General features: G+C 45.1%; 3 protein-coding genes and 1 pseudogene across 3 annotated transcripts in view; 2 read left to right on the top strand and 2 right to left on the bottom strand.

Annotated features, from left to right (window-relative positions):
* LOC142189633 (uncharacterized) overlaps positions 1–26,462 on the top strand; it is a 637,493-nt pseudogene that overhangs the window by 93,934 nt on the left and 517,097 nt on the right.
* LOC142189871 (uncharacterized) overlaps positions 1–26,462 on the top strand; it is a 70,807-nt gene that overhangs the window by 17,730 nt on the left and 26,615 nt on the right. The window lies entirely within an intron of this gene.
* The window catches only part of LOC142190250 (uncharacterized), a 185,421-nt gene continuing 168,418 nt past the window's right edge, over positions 9,460–26,462 (bottom strand). The window contains exon 2 of the mRNA XM_075262283.1: positions 9,460–10,697. Within this exon, the coding sequence (XP_075118384.1) occupies positions 9,517–10,697 (1,181 nt within the window). The 3' untranslated portion in view covers positions 9,460–9,516. The remainder of the gene's footprint in view (positions 10,698–26,462) is intronic.
* Positions 11,048–18,995, bottom strand: LOC142188791 (gastrula zinc finger protein XlCGF66.1-like). The gene is made up of 8 exons (XM_075261996.1): positions 18,957–18,995; positions 18,730–18,852; positions 14,218–14,363; positions 12,283–12,462; positions 12,081–12,204; positions 11,933–11,997; positions 11,336–11,438; positions 11,048–11,061 (listed from the first exon to the last, which is right to left on the bottom strand). The coding sequence occupies exons 3-8, from the start codon at positions 14,293–14,295 to the stop codon at positions 11,048–11,050; spliced, it is 564 nt and encodes a 187-aa protein (XP_075118097.1). The 5' UTR covers positions 14,296–14,363; positions 18,730–18,852; positions 18,957–18,995.

The raw sequence follows: 26,462 nt of genomic DNA, 5'->3' as shown, positions 1-26,462 counted from the left end.
AATAAGACAATGACTAAAATACATGTGCATAGTGCCCCCTGCTGTTTGTCTTTATCTTGATTCATAGTGGGTGACAGGAAAACTCCAAAGTAGAACGGACAAATCACAGGATTGGGTTTCACAAATATATTGTGTAAAATAAAATGTAACCTTTAATACAGATTAAAATGAGTGTGGAATATAAAGCTACATTACACTGAAATACCTATAGTCCCTATAAATACCCCATAGATATTAGACCGTCTCCCCTAGGATATATAGTGTCCAGCTCCACCTCACACTGTTATATAGTGACCACTCAGGACAGCTAAGGGTGGCAACGAATGGATATTATAAATTCTAAACATGTTTCTCTCACTTACTGAATAGCGCAAGATCATAAGGATAGTAAATAGCAAGATAATTAAGGAGACTTGCAGTTAAAAACCACATTTTCTGGGAGACTTGATGCTAGGCCCCGATAGCTATAAAATTGCCGACCAGTTTGACCTAGGTCCCAACATGTGCTCCTTCCTTGCATTTCCACTAACCCCAAATCCATTAAAAAGGAAGAATTTCAAGTCTAGAAACAACTAGGCCCTGGAGATTGGATGCAAACCTTTGTCCAGTGTCAGTGTCCCAATAAAGGCAAGAAGGCTTGCAAAACATCTATCTGTAGGTGACTCAAACTCGAAATCTGCGAAGACTACAAAGAAGTTGGAAAACTCCTCCAAAATCATTCACAACCCATTCAGCCAGAGCAGTAGCTGTTTCATGGGCAGAGAGATCCTTGGTTTCTCTAGAATACATTTGCAGAGCTCGATGTCTTGTCTTTGCAAGATCAGGTCTTTAGTGGAAAGGTCTTGCAGACTGTGGTCTCCCACTAGTAAGTATGATTTGGCATTTCTCCAGTGTTTGGTGGTGGCATGGTGTAAAGTTATTAGCCACCATGGTTACCCTCCTTTGTTTATTATTCTTTATTGGAGGCAGCGCCGCACCTCTAATGGGGCGAGGTGAGGCGTCAGGCGGCGGTCGGGAGGGGGGCTGCAGCCGCTGCCAATTTTTTTTCTTAATGCATGAGAGTGGCCGCTCTTAAAACAACTCTAGCGGCCCCTCTCCTGCGTTGACCTTTGCGTCTCAGCTCAGGCGGTGTCATCACACCGCCTACGCTGAGACCAGACGACTTACTGCCGGGTGAAGAGAAGGCGGCAGTGGGAGCAGCAGCGAGATCGGTAAGTAAAATAACTTTTTTTTTGTTTTATAATAGGCCGCTACCTGCTGGAGTATCCCCCAGCTTCCCCTCCTACTATAGGCCGCAGAGGATGGCAGTGAGCATGCCCGGGCACAGGCTGCGATCCCACTACCACTATTATTATACTTCAGGCTTCAGGCATGTATGGTAATGTCCCAGACGTCACATGGTCTGAGATATTACCATATAGGCCCAAAGCCTGTGTAGCAATACCATATAGGCCCGAAGCCTGTGCTAGTAGTAATAGCCTGTTACTGCTAGCACAGGCTTTGGGCCTGTATAGCAACAAATTGTTACTGCTAGCATACAGGCCTAAAGCCTGCTAGGATTAACATCCGTTTCCGGGGAGGTAACAGTGTTTATTATGTTTCCTCACTTCCCCTGGGGCTCCGATTATTATACTCGGGGGTCTGAAAAGGTCCAGCCTTGATACCTAATAGAGGCTTGTGTGAGTAATGTGAACAGTTTTCTTACTAACAGCTTTGCTGAAATGAAAAATTTGAAAACAAAGTATTTGGCATTTGAAAACCAAACTTCTCATATTGTGCAAGTATTCAGACAAGTAACTCAGGATTTACAAAATAGGATGGCTCAACATGCGGAGCAAATACAGGAACTTCAAAACCGGACTTTGGTTCCAGCTCCTGCATCCACGTAGACTTTTCCACCCTTCAGGTTTGGTGGGGACCATGATAAATACTGTGGATTTATTAATCACATAAGGCCATAGCCTGGGCTAATCCTCCTACTGAGACCGATGATGGATGTCTTGAGGATTTGGATGTCTTCCTTGCAGCTATGAGTCAGGTATTTGATGATCATAATCGATGTGCAGGAGCTGTAGCAACATTATTGGCTCTATGTCAGGGCAGACGCTCAGTTGCCAAATATGCCACAGAATTCAGAAGGTGGGTCATTGACACTGAATGGAATAATGCTGCAAGTTAACTTTTTTCAAGAAAGGACTATCTAATGCACTTATAGATGAATTGGCTGTGCTGATGCTCCCACAGAGTTTTATGATTTTGTACATCATTGTGTTCGGATTGATACTCGATTGTCTGAGCAGAGGCAAGAAAAGCGGAATTCTATCTGGCCTCGTAATAATCGATTCTTATCTGCTCCACCTTCCACTTCCAGAGACTCTGAAACTAGGAAATACTCTGAAGCCGATTCTGAACCTATGCAGAGTGACAGTATACAAAAATGTGATAGTGCCAATAGAAGGGAACTCAGACTGCGGGAAAACCAATGCTGTTATTGTGGTAAACCTGATCACTATCTCAATAATTGTCCAAGTCCTCGACAAAAGTCAGTGGTTGGTTATAGTGGATCCTGATCTATCCGAGGATGAATCAGTTCCTTCTGGACCAGTGCCACAAGTGAATGCAGTCATCTGCTCAATCTCTTCGATAGCACCAAACATTAAGAAGGAAAGAAAAGACTCTCTTTGCTTCATTTCCATCCAGTTTTGTACCAGGTCCATGTGGATATCTACATCTGCTATGGTGGACTCTGGAATGGAATGGAAACTTTATGGACATTGCTTTTGCTAATAAGCTTGGAGTGAAAATCTAGGGTAGACTTTTACCAATTCTGATGGAAATGGTTGATGGGTCCCCACTGAGCCCGTAAAGAGACTGAATCATTGGAGATAATTATGGAGCCCAATCACTGGGAGGTTTTATCTTTCTTGTTAATTTCTTCACCCCATTTCCCAACCATCTTGGAACTACCATGGCTGCAAGCTCAGAACCCTCAGATCAACTGGGAAACCAAACTAGTATCCTTCCTACCAGAGGTTCACTCAGAACAGACGAGGATGTAACACTCAGGAGGGCCAGAGCTGGTATCACGGGTAATATATCAGATGTGTAAACAAAAAAACACAGAACCAAATAAAGTAACATAAAAATTACAAAATTTTTTTATTAAATACTCCAAAAAATAAAAAACATATAGGACACTGGAGGACAACAGAGGAAGATACACCTAGATGTTTTTGGTGGACAAATACTGCAACCCTCCCACAAACGGCCGACTGGAAGTAACCTTTTAAATGAAACAATATATATATAGAGACCCCAACAAATGTAGGTAACAATAAAGATATATCATATATACACTGTCTTTTGAAAAATAGCATTCAAATGGTATCCTATATCCACAATGTAGTATAATGACTAGTCCAGATTGTAAATAATGTTTGCCACGGCATTATGTAAAAACCAGAAAGGTCAAACAAAGATAACACTGATAAGAGTATCTACAACAAAGGAACCAGTCATAATAAATAACAATACATACCAATTGACATGCTGACAGCGTAATACTATGCACAGGGGAACTCCCAGGGTGCCACTTGTGGGACAAAAGAAGAATGCCTGACGCGCGTTTCGCCTAGCGTGGCTTCATCAGATGACTTCATTATGACTGGTTCCTTTGTTGTAGATACTCTTATCAGTGTTATCTTTGCTTGACCTTTCTGGTTTTTACATAATGCCGTGGCAAACATTATTTATCAGTTCGTGATTGGTGGGAGGGTTATGGTACTCCTCTGCTACTCTATGGGGAAATTTATCTTTTTCCCTATGTGTGTCTCCCTTGTCTGTTTTTGTATTGTTTTGTGTGACATTTTTCAATAAAGTTATACATTTTTTACGCTTTGGGTCTCAAGTTGTTTGAACTATATTTATATTTGTTTTGAGATCAGGTTGTCCTGTATTTTTGGGTTGTTGTTTTTGGTTTTCATTAATGAGAATAGGACCTAAAGGAAGGGACCTGTGTGTTTCTTACTGTCACTTTGCTAGCAGCTTCTTCCCCTCCTCGGGGAACGTTTGCAGGGTGCAGATGGCAGGAGCACTATAGCAGGCAGAGACCTGAGCGATTAATCTCCACCCCTGGGTTTCCTGCACCCCTCTCATTGGAGGGCAGTGAGAGAAGGGGAGTGTCCTTATGACTCAGCTCTAGCAGAGCACTGAAGGGACGCTCGGAGTTCATTTAACTCTTGCAGGTCCTGTGCTGCTGGCATGCCAGTGAAATATGGCAGGAGTGCCACTCTTGGCACGTGTGCCAGGGGTTGCTGACCTCTGCTGTAGAGGGTAATATGAATTTTGTGGCTTGCTATGGTCCAAAGAGTGTGAGATTGCAGAGATAGTGATGTGAGTTTGGGTTTTGTGGGGGTCCTGGGAAAAACGTATGTGCGCTATTGTGACGAAAAGTAGCCTATTGCGCAATCCAGTGTAGTAACTATGTTTGTGGAAAATTTCAGCCAAATCGGTGGAGCGGGTTTTGCATGATTGACTGCCAAACATCCGAACATCCAAAGTCACAAACCCACAAACATTTCACATTTATAATATTAATAGGATATATATATATATATATATATATATATATATCATTATGATTATGAATTAGATTTGCATACCTTATATTACTCTGGTATGTACATGCAGGGGGAAGGAAGTTGTGTCCTTTTAAGGGATCTAGCCATGTGAAATTAATGCTGGCTAATTAAACATTTGTCTGTCCTACCAGCACACTGGGGCAGAAAATACCCCAGTTGTGTTGTTGTTAGGACTAAGGGAAACAAGATTATCTTCATAATCTCTTGTTCTGCCCCATCTTCTTTATGTATTTCAACAGTGCCCATTTACCTTCCTCGGTACTTCTTCATTTGTTTGTATTGAGATCAGCGCTTAACAGATTTTGGTTTTGAATGCGAAGGATGAGGGGGCTGGATCCCAGTTATATTATAAATCTGTGATTCTCTTGTGCTTATTTCACTTGTGTTACAGGAGTAGGGACAAACAGTGGGTGACCACTGAAGTGGACTTGCTTACCATCTATCTCCCCTCACTGCCCTGGATTCTGTCCCATTATTGCTCCAGGCACGTATGCCATACGTTTCTATCTGCTCACTTCTTGACTTCTTGGGACACAGTGTGCCATGATGGCCTTATTGTTAGGGTCCCTGACCCCTTTAGCCCCTTGTTTTGAAACTCCATGGTCCAAAGATGTCTCTCCACTGCCAAATTCCTATGTTGGTCCACCTCTCAAACAACTACACATGCCAAACCTTGACCTTCCTCTATACCACCAGCTCCTCAGCTTTCTCCGCAAATATTCTCTGCCTCCACTTCTATCCCCTAGTACTACAGAACGCAGGTCCTTTCCCAGCTTTATAATATACTCCTCCAAGTCATCCTTCATATGTTTGGTTTGGGAAGACCTTCACAAACCCCTTTCCCCAGCCGAATGGGATAGGGCTTTTCTGTTTGCTCATAGCACTCGGTAAAAAAAACCTTCAAAATCCTGATTCGTTGTTATCATTGCTCAGACCTGCACCAGTTTTATCCTGTTGTTTGTAATTGTTGTTGGCACTGTGGTACTGAGAGGGGCACTCTGTTCCATATTTGGTTGTACTATACCTTGTATTTGACTTGTATAATAAAAAATTAATGGCCGCTCATCTGTACCCTTCTGTCAACTAGACCTCCTCTTGGTTATTCCAGTCAAAATCTCTAAAGTGAAGGGCAACCTACTGCAACACTTCCTCCCGATCAGTTATGCCCAGGCATTGACACATCGCCTATGGAACTCCTTTGAAAGCTTCTCCACAAAGGATGGAGACTCCGGTAGAGGAGGATTCTGCTGACTCCTCCAAATTTGAGACACTCTGGCGTCCATGAGTTCTATTTCCTAGGTTTCTTCATGATCCTCCTCTGCTGTGTATCCCCCATGCTCCACAATGGTTTTCCCCTCTCCTTTTCTGGCTCTTTCCTCCCTTCTCTTTTCTGTGAGGTCTTTGTGTTTCTTAGCTTTCCTCTTTCCCCTGAGTTATCATTACTTCATTTATTGATTTTTTTTTTTTTTTTATAAATTCTTTATTTATAAAGTTTACAAATAAGCAATACACAAGGCAAAACAATAACAAGCAAGGACCAGCAAACCAAACCATACAAATGGATACACCAGAACAGGACAATGGGAAACAGGAGTCGGGAGAGTGTAGAGGGGGGTCTAAAAAGGGAAGAGGAAGAGAGAGAGGGGAGAGAGAGAGAGAGAAAGAGAGAAAAAAAAAAGAAAGAAAAAGGGGGGGGGGGAGGGGCAACCCCAGGTCCTGTTAAGCCAAGAAGGAGGGGCGAGAAGCTGGAGGACAGGAGACCAGTAGCAAATAGAAATCCGAGAGAATACGTCCGACATGGTCAGACCCAAAGCTAACCTCCTTGTTTCATGAGCGAACTATCAAACCCGGGGAGTTAGGCAGAGAGGAATGGAAATGATAAAGAGTACAATAACCTTTCCAGGTATGAGCTCAGAAAAGCAACTATGCCACGCATCCGGGCATCTGAGAGGGCCGGGGTTCCGTAGGGAAAAAGAGAAGAGGGAGAGAGAAAGAAAAAAAAAATAATTTTTTTTAAAAAGGCAAAGAACACACACAGGGGGAAGGAGACAATGAGGACAAATAAGCACGACCGCTCTTGGCTAGTCCGGAGCAGACGACAAAAAACAGTGGGAAAAAACGCAGGTCTCGGATGCACACCGCAGTATGCGCCCAGACAGCTGCCAAACCTAACCAACTAGGGGGAGAGGTAGACAACAGTAGAACGCTACCCGTACCTCAAACAACAAATACGATGCCTGGGAGGCAAGAGCTAATTAGGAACAACAAGAGAGTCAGAACTAAAATCATAGAACCAAACTGAATGGCCAGTGAGATGCTACGGCCGGCAAACCCGAAGAAGAGGAGGAAGAAAATGTCACACTAGAACCGCCCTCTACAACAGCCTCAAAGCAGAAGCCAGGGAGGGGGAAATAAAGGGCGACTGACCGCATCATGCTCCAAACTAGGCAAGAAGAGAGGGGGCGGCATACACCGCCGGACGCTGCCACAGGCCGGAGCCTATAGCAACCCCCAAGGGGCAAAACACTTAAATCAGAGGTTATGATGGAGAATAAAAATGGAGAGTAGTTTTAATCCAGAACACTAGGAGAGGAAGAAAAATCAACAGAAGAAATGAGTCCCATAGGAGAACAGCCACCACAAGATGTCTCAAACCACGGGGGAGCCCGTCGGGAGTCAGTAGCCCGACGATGCCGGTGGGATGAGGAGGAAGGTGGAGGATGTTCAACAGGCGAAGTCATCTGCAAAGGGAAACCCAGCCAATCCGGGAGATGCAGATCAGGCAAGTGCAGAAATTGCACCAAAGAGGAAGCTAGGTCTAGAGAATGAAGAGTGAACATGGTTCCGTTGCGGTGGACTTGGAGATGGAAGGAGTGACCCCATCTGTAAGTGGCTCCAGAATCCAGGATCAATTGTAAGACAGGCTTGAGGAGGCGTCGCATGGCCAGAGTGCGATGAGAAAAGTCAGGGAGAAGGTGAACCGGACTGTCCAAAAAAAGAGACCGGACCGTGATGCCAGGCAGCTTGCAAAATGTCCTCCTTGACACGGTAAAAATGCACCCTGTAGTGGACGTCTTATGGTTCTGAAGAGGTAGCCTGTCGGAGGCCAAGTACTCAGTGAATTCTGTCAATATTAACCTCTGTATCCAGGGGACAAGAGAGAACTGTGTTGAAGATGGAGGTGGCAGTCGCACGAAGCTCAGCAGTCGGGACAGACTCCGGTATGCCCCTCAATTTAATATTGTTTCGACGGCCCCTGTTCTCCTGATCATCCACCTGCAGCAAGACATGTCGGTTAAACAAACATTGAGAGGACAGGGATGGCTCCACTGCAGCAAGCCGTTGATCAATGGTAGCTGTTAGCTGCTGCTGAGCGGTAACTTGAATTGACAGAGACTGGATCTCAGATTTGAAAACCGCCACAATCTTCTCCTGACGCTCCTCCACCCTGCGGACCATGGCTTTGAAGTCCATTTTAGTAGGTAAGGCATGAAGAAGATGCCATATGTCTGTCAGTTTAGGATGTTTGGAATGGTGAGGCCGCGAGGAGGCATCCTGCTGTGAAGAATCAGAGGAGTCAGAAGGAAAAGGGATGCTCAGGGCAGCTGGGGTAGAAGGGCATACCGGGTCAGGGCCAGCAACAGCTGAGGAAGAGTCAACCTGCAGGGGGCCCCAGGAGCATCGGGGAGCCCACAACCGTGGAGGCAGTGTCCATAACTCTGGGGAGTGCAAAGGAGGGCTCAGCGGGGGAGGACAAGGCCGTGAGAAAGCCCTGGGTGTTCATTGCATTAGGTGACCCTCTGCAAAGCTGGGAGATAAGCAGGCTGGGAGCAGGTGAAACTCCATTTATTAATGAGAGGGGCTGCAGAGTAGGCAGAGGGGAGCAATGTCCATTCCAGGGTACAACAGAAGCTGTAAGAGGTGATGGTGCTGCAGGTCCCTGTGTCAGGGCTGGAGGGGGAGGGGAGGAAGTGTACTCACTGCTGCCGCCATCTTAGGAGACCAGAGGAAGCATCACTGGAGCCTGCAGATGGAGCGCAGGGTCACGGAGGCAGGAGGATATAGCACCAGAGGGACCACAGAGGAGTAAGCCGGAGCCGGGGCAGGATCGGAAACCCCAGGAGCCGCCGGCAGAAGGAGAGGCCGCTCTGTATCTACGGCAGTGGCACGCGCCGGCGCCATCTTGGAGCTGCCGAAGTAAGCAGGAGGAGACAACGTGAAGAGCAGAAACCGGGCAAGCTGGGGCTCTACCCGGGCAGAAGATGATGCTTTATGTCCCAGGTGTCGCAACATGGCCAGGGGAGTTGACAAGGAGACAGTGGCTCTGCAAGAGATACCCTAAAGCTGCTTGGAGACCGTGAGCTGAGAGGTAGAGCTGCTGCACACCGTCTTGGTCAAACCACTCCGCCCCATTTATTGTTTCTTCCCTGATCCCACCCAAAGATGGCGGCTACTTCCGCATGTTTTTGTCTGTTTATATCATTGGAAATATTTCAATAAACAAAGATTAAATATAAACACAAAAGGGGGTTAAAAGAAGAAAAAAGAATCTGATGTGTCTAAAATGCATCGATTCTAAGCAAGATAAAGAAAAACTGCAGGGGGCACTATGCACATGTATTTTATTCATTATCTTATATAACTTTCAAATTACAAATTTGGTCAGCAGGTGTAGGATTTAAAAAAATACAATATTTTAAATGGGACAACCTCTTTAACATGTAATTGTGGGTAAAAAAAAACCAAAAAAAATTAAAGTTCTCTGATGTGGAAAAAAAATTAAAACCAAAAATCATCTCTAAATGAAGAATCTGTAAAAAGAAAATGGCTTCTCTCCGGTGTGAATTCTTCGATTTAAAGGTAAAGCATTTCCACATTATGGACAAGAACGTGGCTGCTCCCTTGTGTGAGATCTCTGATGCGAAGATAGAGCTGACTGTTTTATAAAACATTTTCCACATTCTGGGCAAGAATATGGAGTTTGCCTTGTGTGAATTTTCTGATGTTCAATAAGGCTTGAATTACGGGTAAAACATTTCCCACATTCTGAGCATGAATATGGCTTCTCCCCTGTGTGAGCTCTTTGATGTTTAAGAAGAGTTGATTTCCGAGTAAAACATTTCCCACATTCCAAACAGGAAAATGGTTCCTTCCCTGTGTGTACTTTTTGATGTAATATAAGAGTTGTCTTATGAGCAAAATATTCCCCACATTCTAGACAAACAAAAGGCTTCTCCCCTGTGTGTATTCTCTGATGTTCAATTAAAGTAGATCTAGCACTATAACATTTACCGCATTCTGAACATGAATATGGCTTCTCTCCTGTGTGAATTCTCTTATGGTTAAGGAGCTTTGATTTACGAGTAAGACATTTCCCACATTCTGAGCAAGTAAATGGCTTCTCTCCTGTGTGAATTCTCTGATGTTCAACAAGATGTGATTTCTGTTTAAACTGTTTTCCACATTCTGAACAAAAAAATGGTTTTTCTCCTGTGTGAATTCTTTGATGTGTAGCAAGAGCTGATTTATCTGTAAAACATTTCCCACATTCTGTACATGAATATGGCTTCTCCCCTGTGTGACTTTTCAGATGTTTAATAAGACTTGATCTTTCACTAAAACACTCAGCACATTCTGAGCACGAAAATGGCTTCTCCCCTGTCTGAGCTATATGTTGTTCAACAAGGTTTAATTGAAAGCTGTAACATTCCCCACTTTCCGAACATGAGAATGATTCAGCTCTTTTGTGAATTCTCTCATGATAAGCAAGATCTGATTTAAAGGTAAAACATTTCCCACATTCTGAACATGAAAATGTCTTCGCTCCTGTTTGAATTCTCTGATGTTCAACACCCATTTGGTGACATTTCTCAGTCTGTGATAAATCAGGAGAAAGGACCTGTTTACCAGGATCAGATGATAGATGCATCTGAAGAAGGGCTGAGGGTATATCTGGGGTAATGACATGTTCTTCATATGGGTCATGTTTGATACCATGATCCTCTGCTTTACAATCTGTAGATATCAGATGTCCCTCTGAGCTCCTGGTACAGTCATCTGACAAGAAGAAAACTGATGTTACTATTTTAAATAACATGACCTTACAAGTTGTATTTATATTTTACAAAACATTGCAATATATAAATTTCAGTATATTTTGTATGGTATGAAGACAGATGACAATCTAGCAGAAGACCCCAGAGCTCGGACCAGTAGATCATGATGTTCTGCCACCAGACTGCTCTCCTCCAGTTTCCCACTTGTGTGGTGAGGCCAGCATCTTCATCGGTCCATGTTGCGGTGTGTCGGTCACTACTCTTATCTAGTGAAATGCTCAGTGTAGGATCATAAAGGATCCTGTGAGTCAGTGCTATTAGGTGGTGTCCGTATCACACACTCCCTGACACTTAGACGTACTTTACTACAGGGGAGGAGTAGTATGGTCATGTATGAGGGAACCATGGCTTTGGGGTAAGTGTAAGGTCAGACTAGCAGATGTATATATTTTTAGAATTTTTATCTGATTCTAGTGAATAAACTGTGAACTTGGTCCTGTGAGTAAGTAATTGTGTATGCCATCGCTAATATGGTTTCCTGTTCCGCTGAACATATATTCTACAGTGAGAGAGGGGAGGAATCCCCAGCCAGTGAGTGCAGACTTCAGTTTATGTCCCATAAACATCTGGCACACTCACCTGGGTGGTTCCCTGTAGGACTGTCCTCCTCACACTCCTCATCACCACTCACATAGGGATCTGTAGTATTAATAGTGCTCAGATCGTTACCAAGGTGGAAATGCTGTAATACAAACAATGTAGTCATCAGACAAATGGAGAGGTCATGGAGAACTGTTCTAGAAGAGCAGAAAAAATTAACCAAAGTAATCACTAAAAATGACTTCATAATAGGAATTATGTGAGCCAACTAGCTGCCAGTCTCCAAGAGCTGGACCTCATACACATGTATACTCGGCATGGATAGCCCTGCTTCAGGTTGTGTCAGTGGAGGAGATCAGATTCTACCAGATACATCCGGGGTTGTTTGTCTCAGGGGAAATAAAGGATCACAGCGGTAGAAATCCAACCTGATGGTTCCTTATTCCAACCAGCAGTCTCCATAGCCAGAAGATTGTGAGAAGATCCAGACAACATGTAATGTCTATGGTCAGCTTTATCCTCCATCTCCACCTCTCATTACACAAGTATAAAACATTTAATACTGCTGCATAACCCAAGACTGACTACAAGGACTTCACAGCCCGTCTACACATCATAGGGAATATCTCCATCTACCTGATCATCCTGGGGAAGAAGAGGACTGGGACATCTCTCCGGTGTTGTCCTCTTACTGGATCTACCTGTAGGAAACACAGACAGGGACTGAATTCATTCTGTACATACAAATAATGGAAGTCCATGTGTATATAGTCATGTCTATTACCTGCTGATGTGAGGGGCTGGTGGTCCTCCATCATCACCTCCTTGTACAGATCCTTGTGTCCTTCTAAATACTCCCACTCCTCCATGGAGAAATAGACAGCGACATCCTGACACCTTATAGGAACCTGACAACACAATGATACAGTCATCACCCCGACCCCTCCAGTTACTGTATAATGTCCCAGCATTCCCAGCAGCGTCACCTCTCCAGTCAGCAGCTCCAGCATCTTGTTGGTGAGTTCTAGGATCTTCTGTCCATTGATCTCCTCCTGTATCAGAGGGTGAGGTGGAGGCCCCGGGATTGGGCTCAGGGTTCCTCCCCATCTTTCATACACAGGATCCTGACAGCACCCACTATAGGTCTTCTTCACTACTGTGTAATCCTGGTTATGGGGAGACACATTACTAAATATCACTACATACATGTCCAGAGTCCATGACCTCTCCAGTCATATCATCTGTTATTACTATACAGTGTTGGCCAAAAGTATTGGCACTCCTGCAATTCTGTCAGATAATACTCAGTTTCCTCCAGAAAATGATTACAAACACAAACTCTTTGGTAATATCTTCATTTATTTTGCTTGCAATGAAGAAACACAAAAGAGAATTTAAAAAAAGTCAAATCATTGATCATTTTACACAAAACTCCAAAAATGGGCCGGACAAAAGTATTGGCCCCCTCAGCCTAATACTTGGTAGTACAACCTTTAGACACAATAACTGCGCACAACTGCTTCCGGTAACCATCAATGAGTTTCTTACAAGGCTCTGTTGGAATTTTAGACCATTCTTCTTTGGCAAACTTCTCCAGGTCCCTGAGATGTGAAGGGGGCCTTCTCCAAATTGCCATTTTGAATTCTCTCCACATGTGTTCTATGGGATTCAGGGCTGGACTCATTGCTGCCACTTTACAAGTCTCCAGTGCTTTCTCTCAAACCATTTTCTAGTGCTTTTTGAAGTGTTTTGGGTCATTGTCCTGCTGGAAGACCCATGACCTCTGAGGGAGACCCAGCTTTCTCACACTTGGCCCTACATTATGCTGCAATATTTGTTGGTAGTCTTCAGACTTCATAATGCCATGCACATGGTCAAGCAGTCCAGTGCCAGAGGCAGCAAAGCCACCCCAAAACATCAGGGAACCTCCGCCATGTTTGACTGTAGGGACTGTGTTCTTTTCTTTGAAGGCCTCTTTTTTTTCCCTGTAAACTCTATGTTGATGTCTTTTCCCAAAAAGCTCTACTTTTGTCTCATCTGACCAGAGAACATTCTTCCAAAACGTTTTTGGCTTTGTCAGGTAAGTTTTGGTAAACTTCAGCCTGGCTTTTTTCTGTCTCTGGGTAAGGAGTGGGGTCTTCCTGGGTCTCCTACCATACAGTCCCTTCTCATTCAGACGCTGAAGGATAGTACGGGGTGACACTGTTCTACCCTCGGACTGCAGGGCAGCTTGAACTTGTTTGGATGTTAGTCGAGGTTCTCTATCCACCATCCGTACAATCTTGCGTTGAAATCTCTCATCAATTTTTCTTTTCTGTCCACATCTAGGGAGGTTAGCCACAGTGCCATGGGCTTTAAACTTCTTGATGACACTGCGCACGCTAGACACAGGAACATTTAGGTCTTTGGAGATGGACTTGTAGCCTTGAGATTGCTGATGCTTCCTCACAATTTTGCTTCTCAAGTCCTCAGACAGTTCTTTGGTCTTCTTTCTTTTCTCCATGTGGTACACACAAGGACACAGGACAGAGGTTGAGTCAACTTTAATCCATTTCAACTGGCTGCAAGTGTGATTTAGTTATTGCCACCACCTGTTAGGTGCCTCAGGTAAGTAACAGGTGCTGATAATTACACAAATTAGAGAAGCATCACATGATTTTTCAAACAGTGCCAATACTTTTGTCCACCCCCTTTTTTATGTTTGGTGTGGAATTATATCCAATTTGGCTTTATGACAATTCTTTTTGTGGTTTTCCATTGAAGACAAATTAAATGAAGATAATAATACCAAAGACTTTGTGATTGTGATCATTTTCTGGAAGAAAATGAGTATTATCTGACAGAATTGTAGGGGTGCCAATACTTTTGGCCAACACTGTAGATAAGAATGATGTAATGATGACATCATCAGAATCTCTCACCTCTCCAGTAAGCTGGTAGATGATCTCTAGGGTGAGATTTATTAGACTTTCTGCCATCTTGTTCCTGTCTCTTTCCATCCTTGATGGGACAATCAGGAATATTCTCTTATATAGAAGATACTGAGAGGATTCTATATTGTAGGAACCTGAATGGAGAGAAGATGAGACAATGTACAAACCTCAAAGATTCCATGTAATAAATAGGATTAGTAGGGAGTATAAGGTGGGCTTCCGCTTCAGGCACTAGTATGTGAAGATACATGGCACATTCCTCCTCAGACTCTTCTCCACTAACCTGTTCATTCACAATGATGGGAATAAATTTGGTGAATATTTGGACAGTTCATATATAACAAAATACAATCTACGCCAGGTATGAGCTTTTATAGATTTTTACTGATTTATTCTATTTTTTGGTGTACATTACAGTAAATTTGTTGGACCACAGGTGACCCTCCTCCTCCTCCACTACAACCATTATTAAAAAGTGTTCAGAGCAATAGAAAATTAAAAAAGTTAGTTTTTAATGGAATTATCCAGTTTAGGCTATCAATATTAGACCTGCGGGGACCGAAAGCCTAGACTGCGCAGCTCCCTGTATTTGTGAGTACTAGAGATGAGCTAAGTTTTCAAAAATTAAATTTGGCTAGTACACCGAATGTTATTCTATTGATTCTATTTGAATTAATTTATGGCAAATCGTGTTAAAAAAAGCAGCTATTTCCTGGGCACAGAGAGCATACTGTATATCAAACCCAAAGCAATCTCAATACTAGATAAAGAACAAAGATACCATCAAAAACTCAAAGAACCAACTAAGTATCAATGTATAAATAACACAAAAAATTTTTTTTATTTTAAATCTAAATTTATTGTTACAAAAAATTTTTTACATGTAAAAAATATTGGTATCAGGAAAACACAAACACATAAAAACATTTAAAAACACCAGATGTCAAACAACAAGAGTGGAGGTCGCACTGGACTGAGCAGCTCCAGCAGGTGCATAATCTGCTAGTGGTGTAGGGGATGAAAACAGCCACAATTAATGTGTGTATAGAAAGGCCCTGTATATTGTATATATAAATGTAAATAGGCTCCTACTGCCCACAATATCACAAGATCAGGGCACTTAATTGAAAAGTATCTGTAGCATTGCAAAGATCATACCCACATCACCACTATATAGTTAGAGCATATAAGGTAACAGAAACAATGTAAGGGTGCATTCAGACTACGTAACGCCGGGCGTGTATGAGAACCGTACACGCCGGCATTACGGCAGACTGCCGAACACTTCCCATTCACTTCAATGGGAGCGCTCGTAAACGCCGCTGTTACGAGCGCTCCCATTGAAGTGAATGGGAAGTGTTCGGCAGTCTGCCGTAATGCCGGCGTGTACGGCTCTCATACACGCCCGGCGTTACGTAGTCTGAATGCACCCTTAAAGTTACACACACATGCTAGTATTACATAAGCCAGCCTACATAGGACAAAAGATGTAAAGCATATACATAAACATCTGCTCACCAGCTGCGACCTCCACTCTGAGCCCCAAAACAAAAAAAACAAAACAGAGAATGAATAACCTATATTAAAGGAAGCATCCAAAGCCCACCTTATCATTTAATCCCTTAGGTGATACAGTTTGCAACATTGTTATCCACTTAGTTTCCAATTGTAACAACCTCTTCTTAATGTCCCCCCCACATACACCCAAATGTACTTTGTCAATCGCCCTTACCTGTATGCGGACATCCCCCATGTGGTGGTCACGGAAATGTTTCGCAACAGGTTTTATGTTCAGTTGCAAAGATACATCATTTGGATCCTGAGCCCTCCTGATGTCATGGATATGTTCCAATATTCGTACACGTAATTGGCGTGTGGTCATACCAATATAGATTTGTCCGCAGGGGCACGTCAGATGGTATATAACACCCTCACTGCGGCAATTTATACTGTGTACTATCTTATATTGGCGAGATCCTTGTGAGTCCTGAAAGGAGTCTGTTCTTATCATAAATTTGCATGCTGTGCAGTGACCACAGCATGGGGGATGTCCGCATACAGGTAAGGGCGATTGACAAAGTACATTTGGGTGTACGTGGGGGGGACATTAAGAAGAGGTTGTTACAATTGGAAACGAAGTGGATAACAATGTTGCAAACTGTATCACCTAAGGGATTAAATGATAAGGTGGGCTTTGGATGCTTCCTTTAATATAGGTTATTCATTCTCTGTTGTTTTTTTTTTGTTTTGGGGCTCAGAGTGGAGGTCGCAGCTGGTGAGCAGAGGTTTATGTATATGTTTTACATCTTTTGTCCTATGTAGGCTGGCTCATGTAATATTGGCATGTGTGTGTAACTTTACATTGTTTCTGTTACCTTATATGCTCTAACTATATAGTGGTGATATGGATATGATCTTTGCAATGCTACAGATACTTTTCAATTAAGTGCCCTGATCTTGTGATATTGTGGGCAATAGGAGCCTATTTACATTTATATATACAAAATACAGGGCCTTTCTATACACACATTAATTGTGGCTGTTTTCATCCCCTACACCACTAGCAGATTATACACCTGCTGGAGCTGCTCAGTCCAGTGCGACCTCCACTCTTGTTGTTTGATATCTGGTGTTTTTAAATGTTTTTATGTGTTTGTGTTTTCCTGATACCAATATTTTTTACATTTAAAATTTTTTTTGTAACAATAAATTTAGATTTAAAATCCCCAAAAAATTTTTTGTGTTATTTATACATTGATACTTAGTTGGTGCACAGAGAGCATATATACTGGTGTAGCTGCTAAAGACGCCACGCTACATGATAGTTGACACGTTACCAATAGCAACGTGGCCTAGCGCGAAGTATCCAGCCTCGGTGTCTAGCGAGACACCATTGGGTTGCACGGTGTAACCGTCGCGACCTGTAGAATAAAGCCATCATGTGATTTATACCGTAGGCATACCTCCCAACCGTCCCGATATCCGCGGGACAGTCCCGATTTGGGTGACATGTCCCGCGGTCCCGGTTGGAGGGAGGTATGTCCCGATTTCAACTCAGATCTGCGTCCAGAGGACGCAGATCTGAGTTGAACACACATGCGGCTGAAGGAAGGATCTGACACAGGTCAGCTCCTCGCTTCGCCGCTGCCCGCCTCTCTCCCTGACACATGCGGCTGAAGCTGCTCGCGTGCTCGCTTCGCCGCTGCGTCTCTCTCTCGCTGACACGTGCGGCTGAAGCGAGGAGCTGACCTGTGTCAGTTCCTCGCTTCACTGCTGCCGCCGGCTCCTGGCTTGTAGACGCAGCAGCGGCAGCGAGGAGCTGACACAGGTCAGCTCCTCGCTTCAGCCGCATGTGTCAGCGAGAGAGAGAGACGCAGCGGCGAAGCGAGCACGCGAGCCGCGTGTGTCAGGGAGAGAGGCGGGCAGCGGCGAAGCGAGGAGCTGACCTGTGTCAGCTCCTTCCTTCAGCCGCATGTGTCAGCGAGAGAGGCGGCGAGGGAGCGGAGGAGAAGGTAAGTTTAATGTGGAGGTGGAACGTGAATCTGGGGGCAGATGAAGGAGAGGACGGCATGACATTGGGGCAGAGATGGGGGACATGAATCTGGGGGCAGAGATGGAGAGGACATGAATCTGAGGGCAGAGATGGGGGACATGAATCTGGGGGCAGAGATGGAGGGACATGAATCTGGGGGCAGAGATGGAGAGGACATGAATTTGGGGGCAGAGATGGAGGGACATGAATCTGGGGGCAGAGATGGGGGACATGAATCTGGGGGCAGAGATGGAGGGACAGGAATCTGGGGGCAGAGATGTGGGACATGAATCTGGGGGCAGAGATGTGGGGACATGAATCTGGGGGCAGAGATGGAGGGACATGAATCTGGGGGCAGAGATGGGGGACATGAATCTGGGGGCAGAGATGGAGGGACAGGAATCTGGGGGCAGAGATGTGGGACATGAATCTGGGGGCAGAGATGGGGGGACATGAATCTGAGGGCATGGATGGGGGGACATGAATATGGGGGCAGAGATGGAGAGGACATGAATCTGGGGGCAGAGATGGAGGGGACATGAATCTGGGGGCAGAGATGGAGGGGACATGAATCTGGGGGCAGAGATGGAGGGGACATGAATCTGGGGGCAGAGATGGAGGGGACATGAATCTGGGGGCAGAGATGGAGGGGACATGAATCTGGGGGCAGAGATGGAGAGGACATGAATCTGGGGGCAGAGATGGAGAGGACATGAATCTGGGGGCAGATGAAGGGTGTATATGAAACTGGGGGAGAGATAGAGGGGGACATATAATTTACGGGTGACTGTAGGAGGAATATACGGTGTGCGGGCACATGAAAAATTAACGAGTGGGCAGAGTCAACACAAAAGTGGGTGGGGCTAAATTTGCAGCGGCGCGCTACACGCGCCGCACATTTTGTCCCTCTTTCGGTTCTTCAAAAGTTGGGAGGTATGCGTAGGGCGAAGGCCCCGACTACTATTTACCTCTATGGGAGGAATGGAAACAGCCCAGAAACAACCTTAGACGGCAAAAGACACAAATGTTGTCATCTCAGCCATGGAAGGAACAGCCCTTAAAGCAGCCGAGTCCTGAGACAACGAGAATCACTGGAATACACGAAATATACAATAAAATACTGACACTGACCCAAAAGACTTTACAATTATAATGCAAATATCTGGTCGTAATAAGGTTAATAAAAATTTTTTACCTCAGAAATCCTGCCAGGACTGTGAACGACCACCGTATATATACCTCGTCCTGTACAGTAACCAAGGTGACAGGACCTGTGATGATATCACATGTGTGGGAGGAGTCAGGGAGTCACATGATCAGGTCCTGATATTATAACTTCTGCTTTTCAGGATAAAGGACCTGTGATGATGCCATAGTCACATGATCAGGTGTTACTTGGGGTGATTTGGATGCGGCTCTCGGTAGTTTGTCCCAACACAACGTCCAATTGTAGTGAGAAGATTCCAACAGTCCATTGAGAAGTTCAGTAAATTCTCAGCGATTCTTACAGAGTGAAGGGTTTTGACTACAGATCCTTCTCCTGACTCCAAGGATTCACAGTCCAGGACTTGGTTGGGTTAAAAAGTGTTTTAAATATTTACAAAGTAGAAACAGTTCAGATGAAGAAAATCCAAAGCCGATGAATCCGAGGAGACGTGTGCAGGTCTGAAAGGAATAAGACAATGTCTACCATCTGCTCCTAATTGTAGGATCCTCCTATGGCTGCTTATAGTGGAAAGTGGGATCTACTACTACAGTGATGTATATGTAGCTGAGCCGTCAGTATGTGACTTGTATGTAGTAGAGCCGTCTGTGGGTAACGTGTTTGTAGTGGAGCCGTCTGAGTGTGACATGTATGTAGTGGAGCTGTGTGTGTGACGTGTATGTATCGTAGCTGTCTGTGTGTGAGGTGTATGTAGCAGAGCTGTCTGTGTGATGTGTATGTAGTGTAGCCGTCTGTGTGTGATGTGTATGTGACACGTATGTAGGGCGAGCCGTCTGAGCAGTTTCGTAACAAGGAATGGCGGGGCCCCATGACAAACTTTTGACATGCCCCTCTCCCAAGACTGACCCCCTTCCCCCGCATTCCTGCACACAGTATTATGCCCCATAGTCACTATGGGGCATAATACTGTGTGCAGGGTCGGACTGGGGTGTCTAGGGCCCACCATGAGGACCCCTGCAGACCAGCGATACCGAGACAGGGCGGCTAAAGGTAACAACAAATTGGGAGCCATGATTCTCACCGCCCATACGATGTGCACTACCTAAACCCACTGCTACACACTGTATGGAAAGTGAACACCATGGCTCCTAGAAATGTTACCATTACCTATAGCCACACTGTCCTGGAAGAGCTGATCTGCAGAGGTCCTGGCTTTTGTATCATCACAGATGTCATATTTGTAACCCCTGCTAGGGGTAAAGTAGCAGCAGTAGGCAACACTGTACAGACACCCTGGATTACCTATCCCAGCCTCACCTGCTTCTCTGTGCCCCTGCCACCTAGGGGAGGAGCTGCAGAGGATTGGGGGAGAAGGGGATTGTGGGTCAAGGAAAAGCAGGAAGGAGATGAGGGGACCGCATGGTTGGGAGAGTAGAGAGTCCAGCACCTGCAGACACAGGGCAGAGCTCCAAGGACAGTCCTGCCAGCACAGCAGCTAAGACCAGGAGAGGAGGTCACCTGCAGCTAGACAGCGCTACAACTTGGCTCTGGAGAGACCCCTTGTCTCATCACACAGGCGGACCCTGCCCCACTTAACCAGGACCTGATTGCTGCAGAGCCAAGCAGAATTCTGGAAGTGGATGCACCTACGTGTCTGGGAGTTGTGAGCAGCCACTGCTGAACTGTGTTATACAGTTGTTGTGGGAACTATTTCTGAGGACAGTAATCCTAAGTGCACCAACGGTTCCAGCAAGCGCGCCAACACCCGCGACAACAGGGCCCCAACTGATGGACTGAGTTATTTACGTTGCTGCAGCTTTATTAGGGGAGATTTGGTACATGCAGCTAGCTATGTGGAGTGTGTGCCAACTCATGTGTGAGAGAATTATGTACTATGTGTGGGTCATTGTACATTAACCCTGTGTTCCCCAGATTTAGAGTATTAGGGGATCCATTTATACTATTACCGTATTTTTCGGACTATAAGACGCACCTAGGTTTTAGAGGAGGAAAATAGGGAAAAAAAATTTTGAAGCAAAAACTGGTAAAATATTTACTATATGGGAGTTGTAGTTTTGCAACAGCTGCAAGGCCACATTGACAGGTGACCCTGTAGCTGTACGGGGATGCATAGAGCGTTTTTTTTGCGGGGCCAGCTGTACTTTTTAGTTATACCATTTTAGATATCCCCATCTATTGCTTAGATCACCTTGTATTGAAAAAAAAACAGGAAGTGATTTAGAACTTTTATTTATTTCATATTTTTAAAGCTTTTTTTTTTTTTTTTTTTTACTATTTTATTTCCCCCCCCGGGGCTTGAGCCTGCGGTCACTTGATCGCAAGTCCCATAGACGGCAATACAACTGTATTGCCGTCTATGGGACATTCTGTCTATTAGTATTACGGCTGGTCATAGAGACCAGCCGCAATACTAATATAGCCGTGACAGGCCGGGGAGCCTCATTAGGCTCCCGGCTGTCACCCGAACAGGTCGGCTCCTGCGATATCGCCGTGCAGGAGCCGGCCTGCATCTTTACAGGTACGGGGCCAGTGGGGACCGGCCCCGGGGGAGAAGGGGCCACGGATACTGACCCGGCATCCGCTGTACTAGAGAGGCGGATGCCGGGGAGGGATAGACGCCGGGCCTGAGACATCGCTACGATCCTCTGCCCTTCCTGAAGCCAGCGGAGGGGGAATAGCATCACTCCCGCTGCTGGCTTCATGCAGGGCAGAGGAGCGCAGCGATATCTCAGGCCCCGGCACCTGTAATGGCGTCTATCATTTGCCGGCTTCCGCCTCTCTATTACAGCGGGTGCCAGGCGCCACCTTCAGACTATAAGACGCACCCTTCTTTTCCCCAAAAAGTTTGGGGAAAAAAAGTGCGTCTTATAGTCCGAAAAATACGGTATATCTGCCAGGCTTGTCATGCATTTATAGCCCATGGTTACAAAGGAGCAACCGCTGGATTGTTTATATGTTATGTTATATGCTATCTTACCTTTCTACTTTTTACAATTTGTTTTCCTGAGCATATTCCTATTTACTTCTATCCCAATAAATATTCCCCGGATGTTGTACCCTTATTTGTGTGAGTGTGTACTGAGCTTAGGCAGGAGTTTCCTGAGTCAACCTCTGGCAGAAGAGGACAACCCTCCTGCCTTCCTACAGAGCTCCGAGAAAGATTTGGGTGGAGGCACTGCGCCATAGCGAATTTAAAGATCCACACACCCTTCCTATAGAGTGAGGTCTGAAGGGGTGCTACATATTGATGTCCTATCCTAAGGACAATATTAGAAAGACGGATAAATCCTTTAAACGAATCCTATCATTCAGATGGAATTTTTTGTGACTAACACGTCGGAATAGCCTTAAGAAAGGCTACTCTTCTCCTACCTTTAGATGTCTTCTCCGCGCCGCCGTTCTGTAGAAATCCCAGTTTTTGCCGGGATGCAAATGAGTTCTCTCGCATCACTGGGGGCAGGCCCCAGCGCTCAAATAGCCCCAATGTAGCGAGAGAACTCTCCAGCGACGCCTCCATCTTCTTCAGGAACGTTCTCTTCACGCGTCTTCTGCCAGCGCAGGCGGTGAAACTTGTAGGCCTCGGGCAGAGCCTACTGCGCATGCCCGTGACCACAAGAAAATGTCTGCTTACACAGTATATACCTACACACTCATAGATAAACATTCATATATACTCACACATATATATAATAGCATATATACATTTACTAGCTGGTACCCGTGACTTCGTCTGCGGTGATAGTAGAAGTGGGGCAGTCATTTGATTGCAAGTCCCATAGACGGCAATACAACTGTATTGCTGTCTATGGGACATTCAGTATATTACTATTACAGATGGCCATGGACCAGCCGCAATGTTAATATAGCAGTGACAGGTCTGGGAGCCTTCAGTAGGCTGCTGGCTGTCACCAGAACAGGTCGGCTCCTGCGATATCGCCACGTAGGAGCTGACCTGCAACTTTACAGGTATGGTACCAGTGGGGCATGGGCAGTTTACACTTTGGGGCGAAGGGGCCGGCAATTCAGACCCGGCATCCGCTGTAATAGAAACGTGGCTGGCGGGGAGGGTTAGATGGCGGCACAGGTACCGGGGCGTGCGATGGAGGGGGAGGGGGCGGAGGAGCGGAATAACAGCATCACTCCTGCCGCTTCTGGCTTCCTGCAGGCCTGGAGCATAGCCATGTCGCACGCCCCGGGAACCTGTGCCGCCATCTAACCCTCCCCAGCATCCGCCTTTCTATTACAGCAGATGCGGGGTCTGTAGTGGCGGCCACATTCGGACTATAACATGCACCTTTATTTTCCCCCCCAATGTGGGGGAAAAAAGGGTGTGTTATAGTGTTAAAAAAAAGTGAAAGTACTTTTTAATGTGTTCTGGAGAAAGGGGGGTGTTTTTTTGTTGTTTTTTTTTATATTTTATTTTTTTTAGTTGTACTTTTTTGGTAGACCCCCGAGGGGTAGCAGGGAGTGTGATGACTAATGCAATGCATTGCAATAGTAATGCATTGCATAATAGCAGCAGTGGTATTGCAGGCTAGGTGGCGTAGCGTGCAGAAGGCTGAGAAGAGTGAGCTGACGGAGGCGTGTGAGACCTGCCGGCTGCTATAGCAACCAGAAGCCGGCAGGGTAGCAGAGTGTAGGTGTCCTACATGAAGAGGAGGAGAGGGATGCGCAGTGGGGGACAGACTGGAGGCGCCGTAGAGGTATGTGTTAGGACTGGGTAATGTCCACGATTGCTGTGGGCAGTAATCGGGGACATGACTGTGCCGAAAGGGCCATGTCCACGATTGCTGTGGCCAGCAATTGGGGACATGACGGTGGCGAAAGGGTTATGTCCACGATTGCTGTGGGCAGCAACCGTGGACATGACGGTGGCTTGCCAAGTGAATGGCAAATTAGGCAACAGGAGGGCTATGGCGGCCGGGCGGCTGCCATAGCGAAGTCGCCGGCATGCGCCGTAGTACAACGGTGTATGTGAGCAAAGGGTTAACTGAGTGCCAGTAGTGACAGAGGCGTGTATGGCTGGCGCTTGGTATAAGAAGCCAGCCGGCATGGGCCGTAGTATAGTCTATGGGGAAAAAATGTTCGTTTCAGGGGAAACCAATATTCGCCTAAGGAGAGTCACCAAGTCCACAATGACACCTAAGGAAATGAAGCCAACACCTCTGGAATGCAACTAGGACAGCAGGGGAAGCATGCCTGGGGGCATCTAACACTCCCAAATCACAGTATTACGCCACTATCACAGCCTATCAACTAGACACAAAAAACTGAAAAAAGGGGAAAAGGGAAGGGAAACGCAACGCACCAACACAGTTTGAAAAAATTACAATTTGAGAAGAATTTAGAAAAAACTCACATCCCTTGAGGTAGGATCAATCGCATGGACATCAGAGATTCCACCGGCCATGAAATGTGTCCACACAGGAAAACTTGACAGCAAATCCTTTTCATTAAAATGCCTCTTTATTGAATTAATGCATTAAAAAATCATAATCAGGATGATTAGACAGAGATGGTATTTCCCATAATAATTGAAGGCGTTCCTGGCTGACTTGCTGGACTTCGCTTTCTATTTCAAGTTTTCCTGTATCAACTAGACACTTTCCAAACTCAATATAACCTCCTATGGAAAGTGGAAAAATACTTGGCAACCTTCTTTCCTCTACATTAGTATGGACAGAAAGACAAATTTTAAGCTAAAGAAACATTAGCATGCACCTCTTTAAATCACATTGCCCAGGACAACCACAGATGGTATAGGCAAGGGGCAAATCAAACAGAACCCACCCTTGACTGTCATTGTGTGTGTGATGTGGTGAGACCCCCAAAAATTACTTTTCTGGCCCTTGAGTTGAGCTTGTAGGAGCAGAGTTTTAGGCCCTTTACATGATTTCAGTCTTTTACTAGCAGAGTTTTAGGCCCTTGAGATGATTTGAGTCTTGTACCAGCAGAATTTTAGGCCCTTGAGGTGAGTTGAGCCTTGTACCAGCAGAGTTTTAGGCTCTTAAAATGAGTTGAGATTTGTGAGTTGTAGGCCCTTGAGATGAGTTGAGCCTTGTAGCAGCAGAGTTGTAATCTCTTAAGGAGAGTTGAGCCTTGTACCAGCAGAGTTTTAGGCTCTTAAGGTGAGTTGAGCCTTGTACCAGCAGAGCTTTAGGCCCTTGAGGTGAGTTGAGCCTTGTACCAGCAGAGTTTTAGGCCCTTGAGGTGAGTTGAGACTTGCACCAGCAGAGTTGTAGGCCCATGAGGTGAATTGAGCCTTGAAACAGCAGAGTTTAAGGCCCTTGAGGTGAATTGAGCCTTGTAGGAGCAGAGTTTTAGGCTCTTATAATGAGTTGAGACTTGTGAGTTGTAGGCCCTTGAGATGAGTTAAGCCTTGTACCAGCAGTGTTTTAGGCTCTTAAGGTGAGTTGAGACTTGTACCAGCAGAGTTTTAGGCCCTTGAGGTGAGCCTTGTAGGAGCAGAGTTTTAGGCTCTTATAATGAGTTGATCCTTGTACCAGCAGAGTTTTAGGCCCTTGAGGTGAGATGAGACTTGCACCAGCAGGGTTGTAGACCCTTGAGGTGAATTGAGCCTTGAACCAGCAGAGCTTTAGGCTCATAAAATGAGTTTAACCTTGTACTAGCAGAGTTTTAAGCCCTTGAGGTGAGTAGAGCCTTGTAGGAGCAGAGTTTTAGGCTCTTAAAATTAATTTAGCCTTGTACTAGCAGAGTTTTAGGCCCTTGAGATGAGTAGAGCCTTGTACCAGCAGAGTTTTAGGCCCTTGAGGTGAGTAGAGCCTTGTAGGAGCAGAGTTTTAGGCTCTTAAAATTAATTTAGCCTTGTACCAGCAGAGTTTTAGGCCCTTGAGGTGAGTAGAGCCTTGTAAGAGCAGAGTTTTAGGCTCTTAAAATGAGTTGAGCCTAGTACCAAGAGATACCAGGGTATTGGTAAACCAATATAGGTAAGTGAACGCGCTCACTCGAGTATTAATATAAAAGGTAAATATTTTATTCATAAAAGGATGACGCGTTTCGGGGTTTTTGAAGTATAACAATACAAGCTACCCCTTCATCAGATCTCTGTTGTTACGGCTGGAACAGCATGCCAGCCGTAACAATAGAAATCTGATGAAGGGGTAGCTTGTATTGTTATACTTCAAAAACCCTGAAACGCGTCATCCTTTTATGAATAAAATATTTACCTTTTATATTAATACTCGAGTGAGCGCGTTCACTTACCTATATTGGTTTACCAATACCCTGGTATGTTTTGTTGACCATGAGTCATATAAGTGTTTACGCTGCCAAAACTGCTCGCAATATACAATATTGAGCAAATAGCTCTCTTTTTTGCCTTATATCACATATTGGATTCGGTTCACTAAAGATACAAAGGAAGCGCGGTCTCCCTTGAATTTGTTTTTTCTTTTTGTGCTAGTACCAAGAGAGTTATAGGCCCTTGAGGTGAGTTCAGCCTTGTAGGAGCAGACTTTTAGGCCCTTGAGTTGAATTGAGCCTTGGAGTAGCAGA

The sequence above is a fragment of the Leptodactylus fuscus genome, chromosome 1 (assembly GCF_031893055.1).
Source record: "Leptodactylus fuscus isolate aLepFus1 chromosome 1, aLepFus1.hap2, whole genome shotgun sequence".
NCBI lineage: Eukaryota > Metazoa > Chordata > Amphibia > Anura > Leptodactylidae > Leptodactylus > Leptodactylus fuscus.
The sequence above is the reverse complement of the archived record's forward strand: the minus strand, read 5'-3'. Positions and strand labels throughout refer to the sequence as shown.

What these genes read in the sequence shown, in the direction of transcription:
- LOC142188791 (XM_075261996.1), bottom strand. Translation starts at nt 14,295, where the DNA reads ATGGAAAGAGACAGGAACAAGATGGCAGAAAGTCTAATAAATCTCACC. An exon ending in TCTACCAGCTTACTGGAGAG is followed by an intron (nt 12,463 to 14,217) that starts GTGAGAGATTCT and finishes CCCCATAACCAG; the next exon opens with GATTACACAGTAGTGAAGAA. An exon ending in TGGAGCTGCTGACTGGAGAG is followed by an intron (nt 12,205 to 12,282) that starts GTGACGCTGCTG and finishes TTGTGTTGTCAG; the next exon opens with GTTCCTATAAGGTGTCAGGA.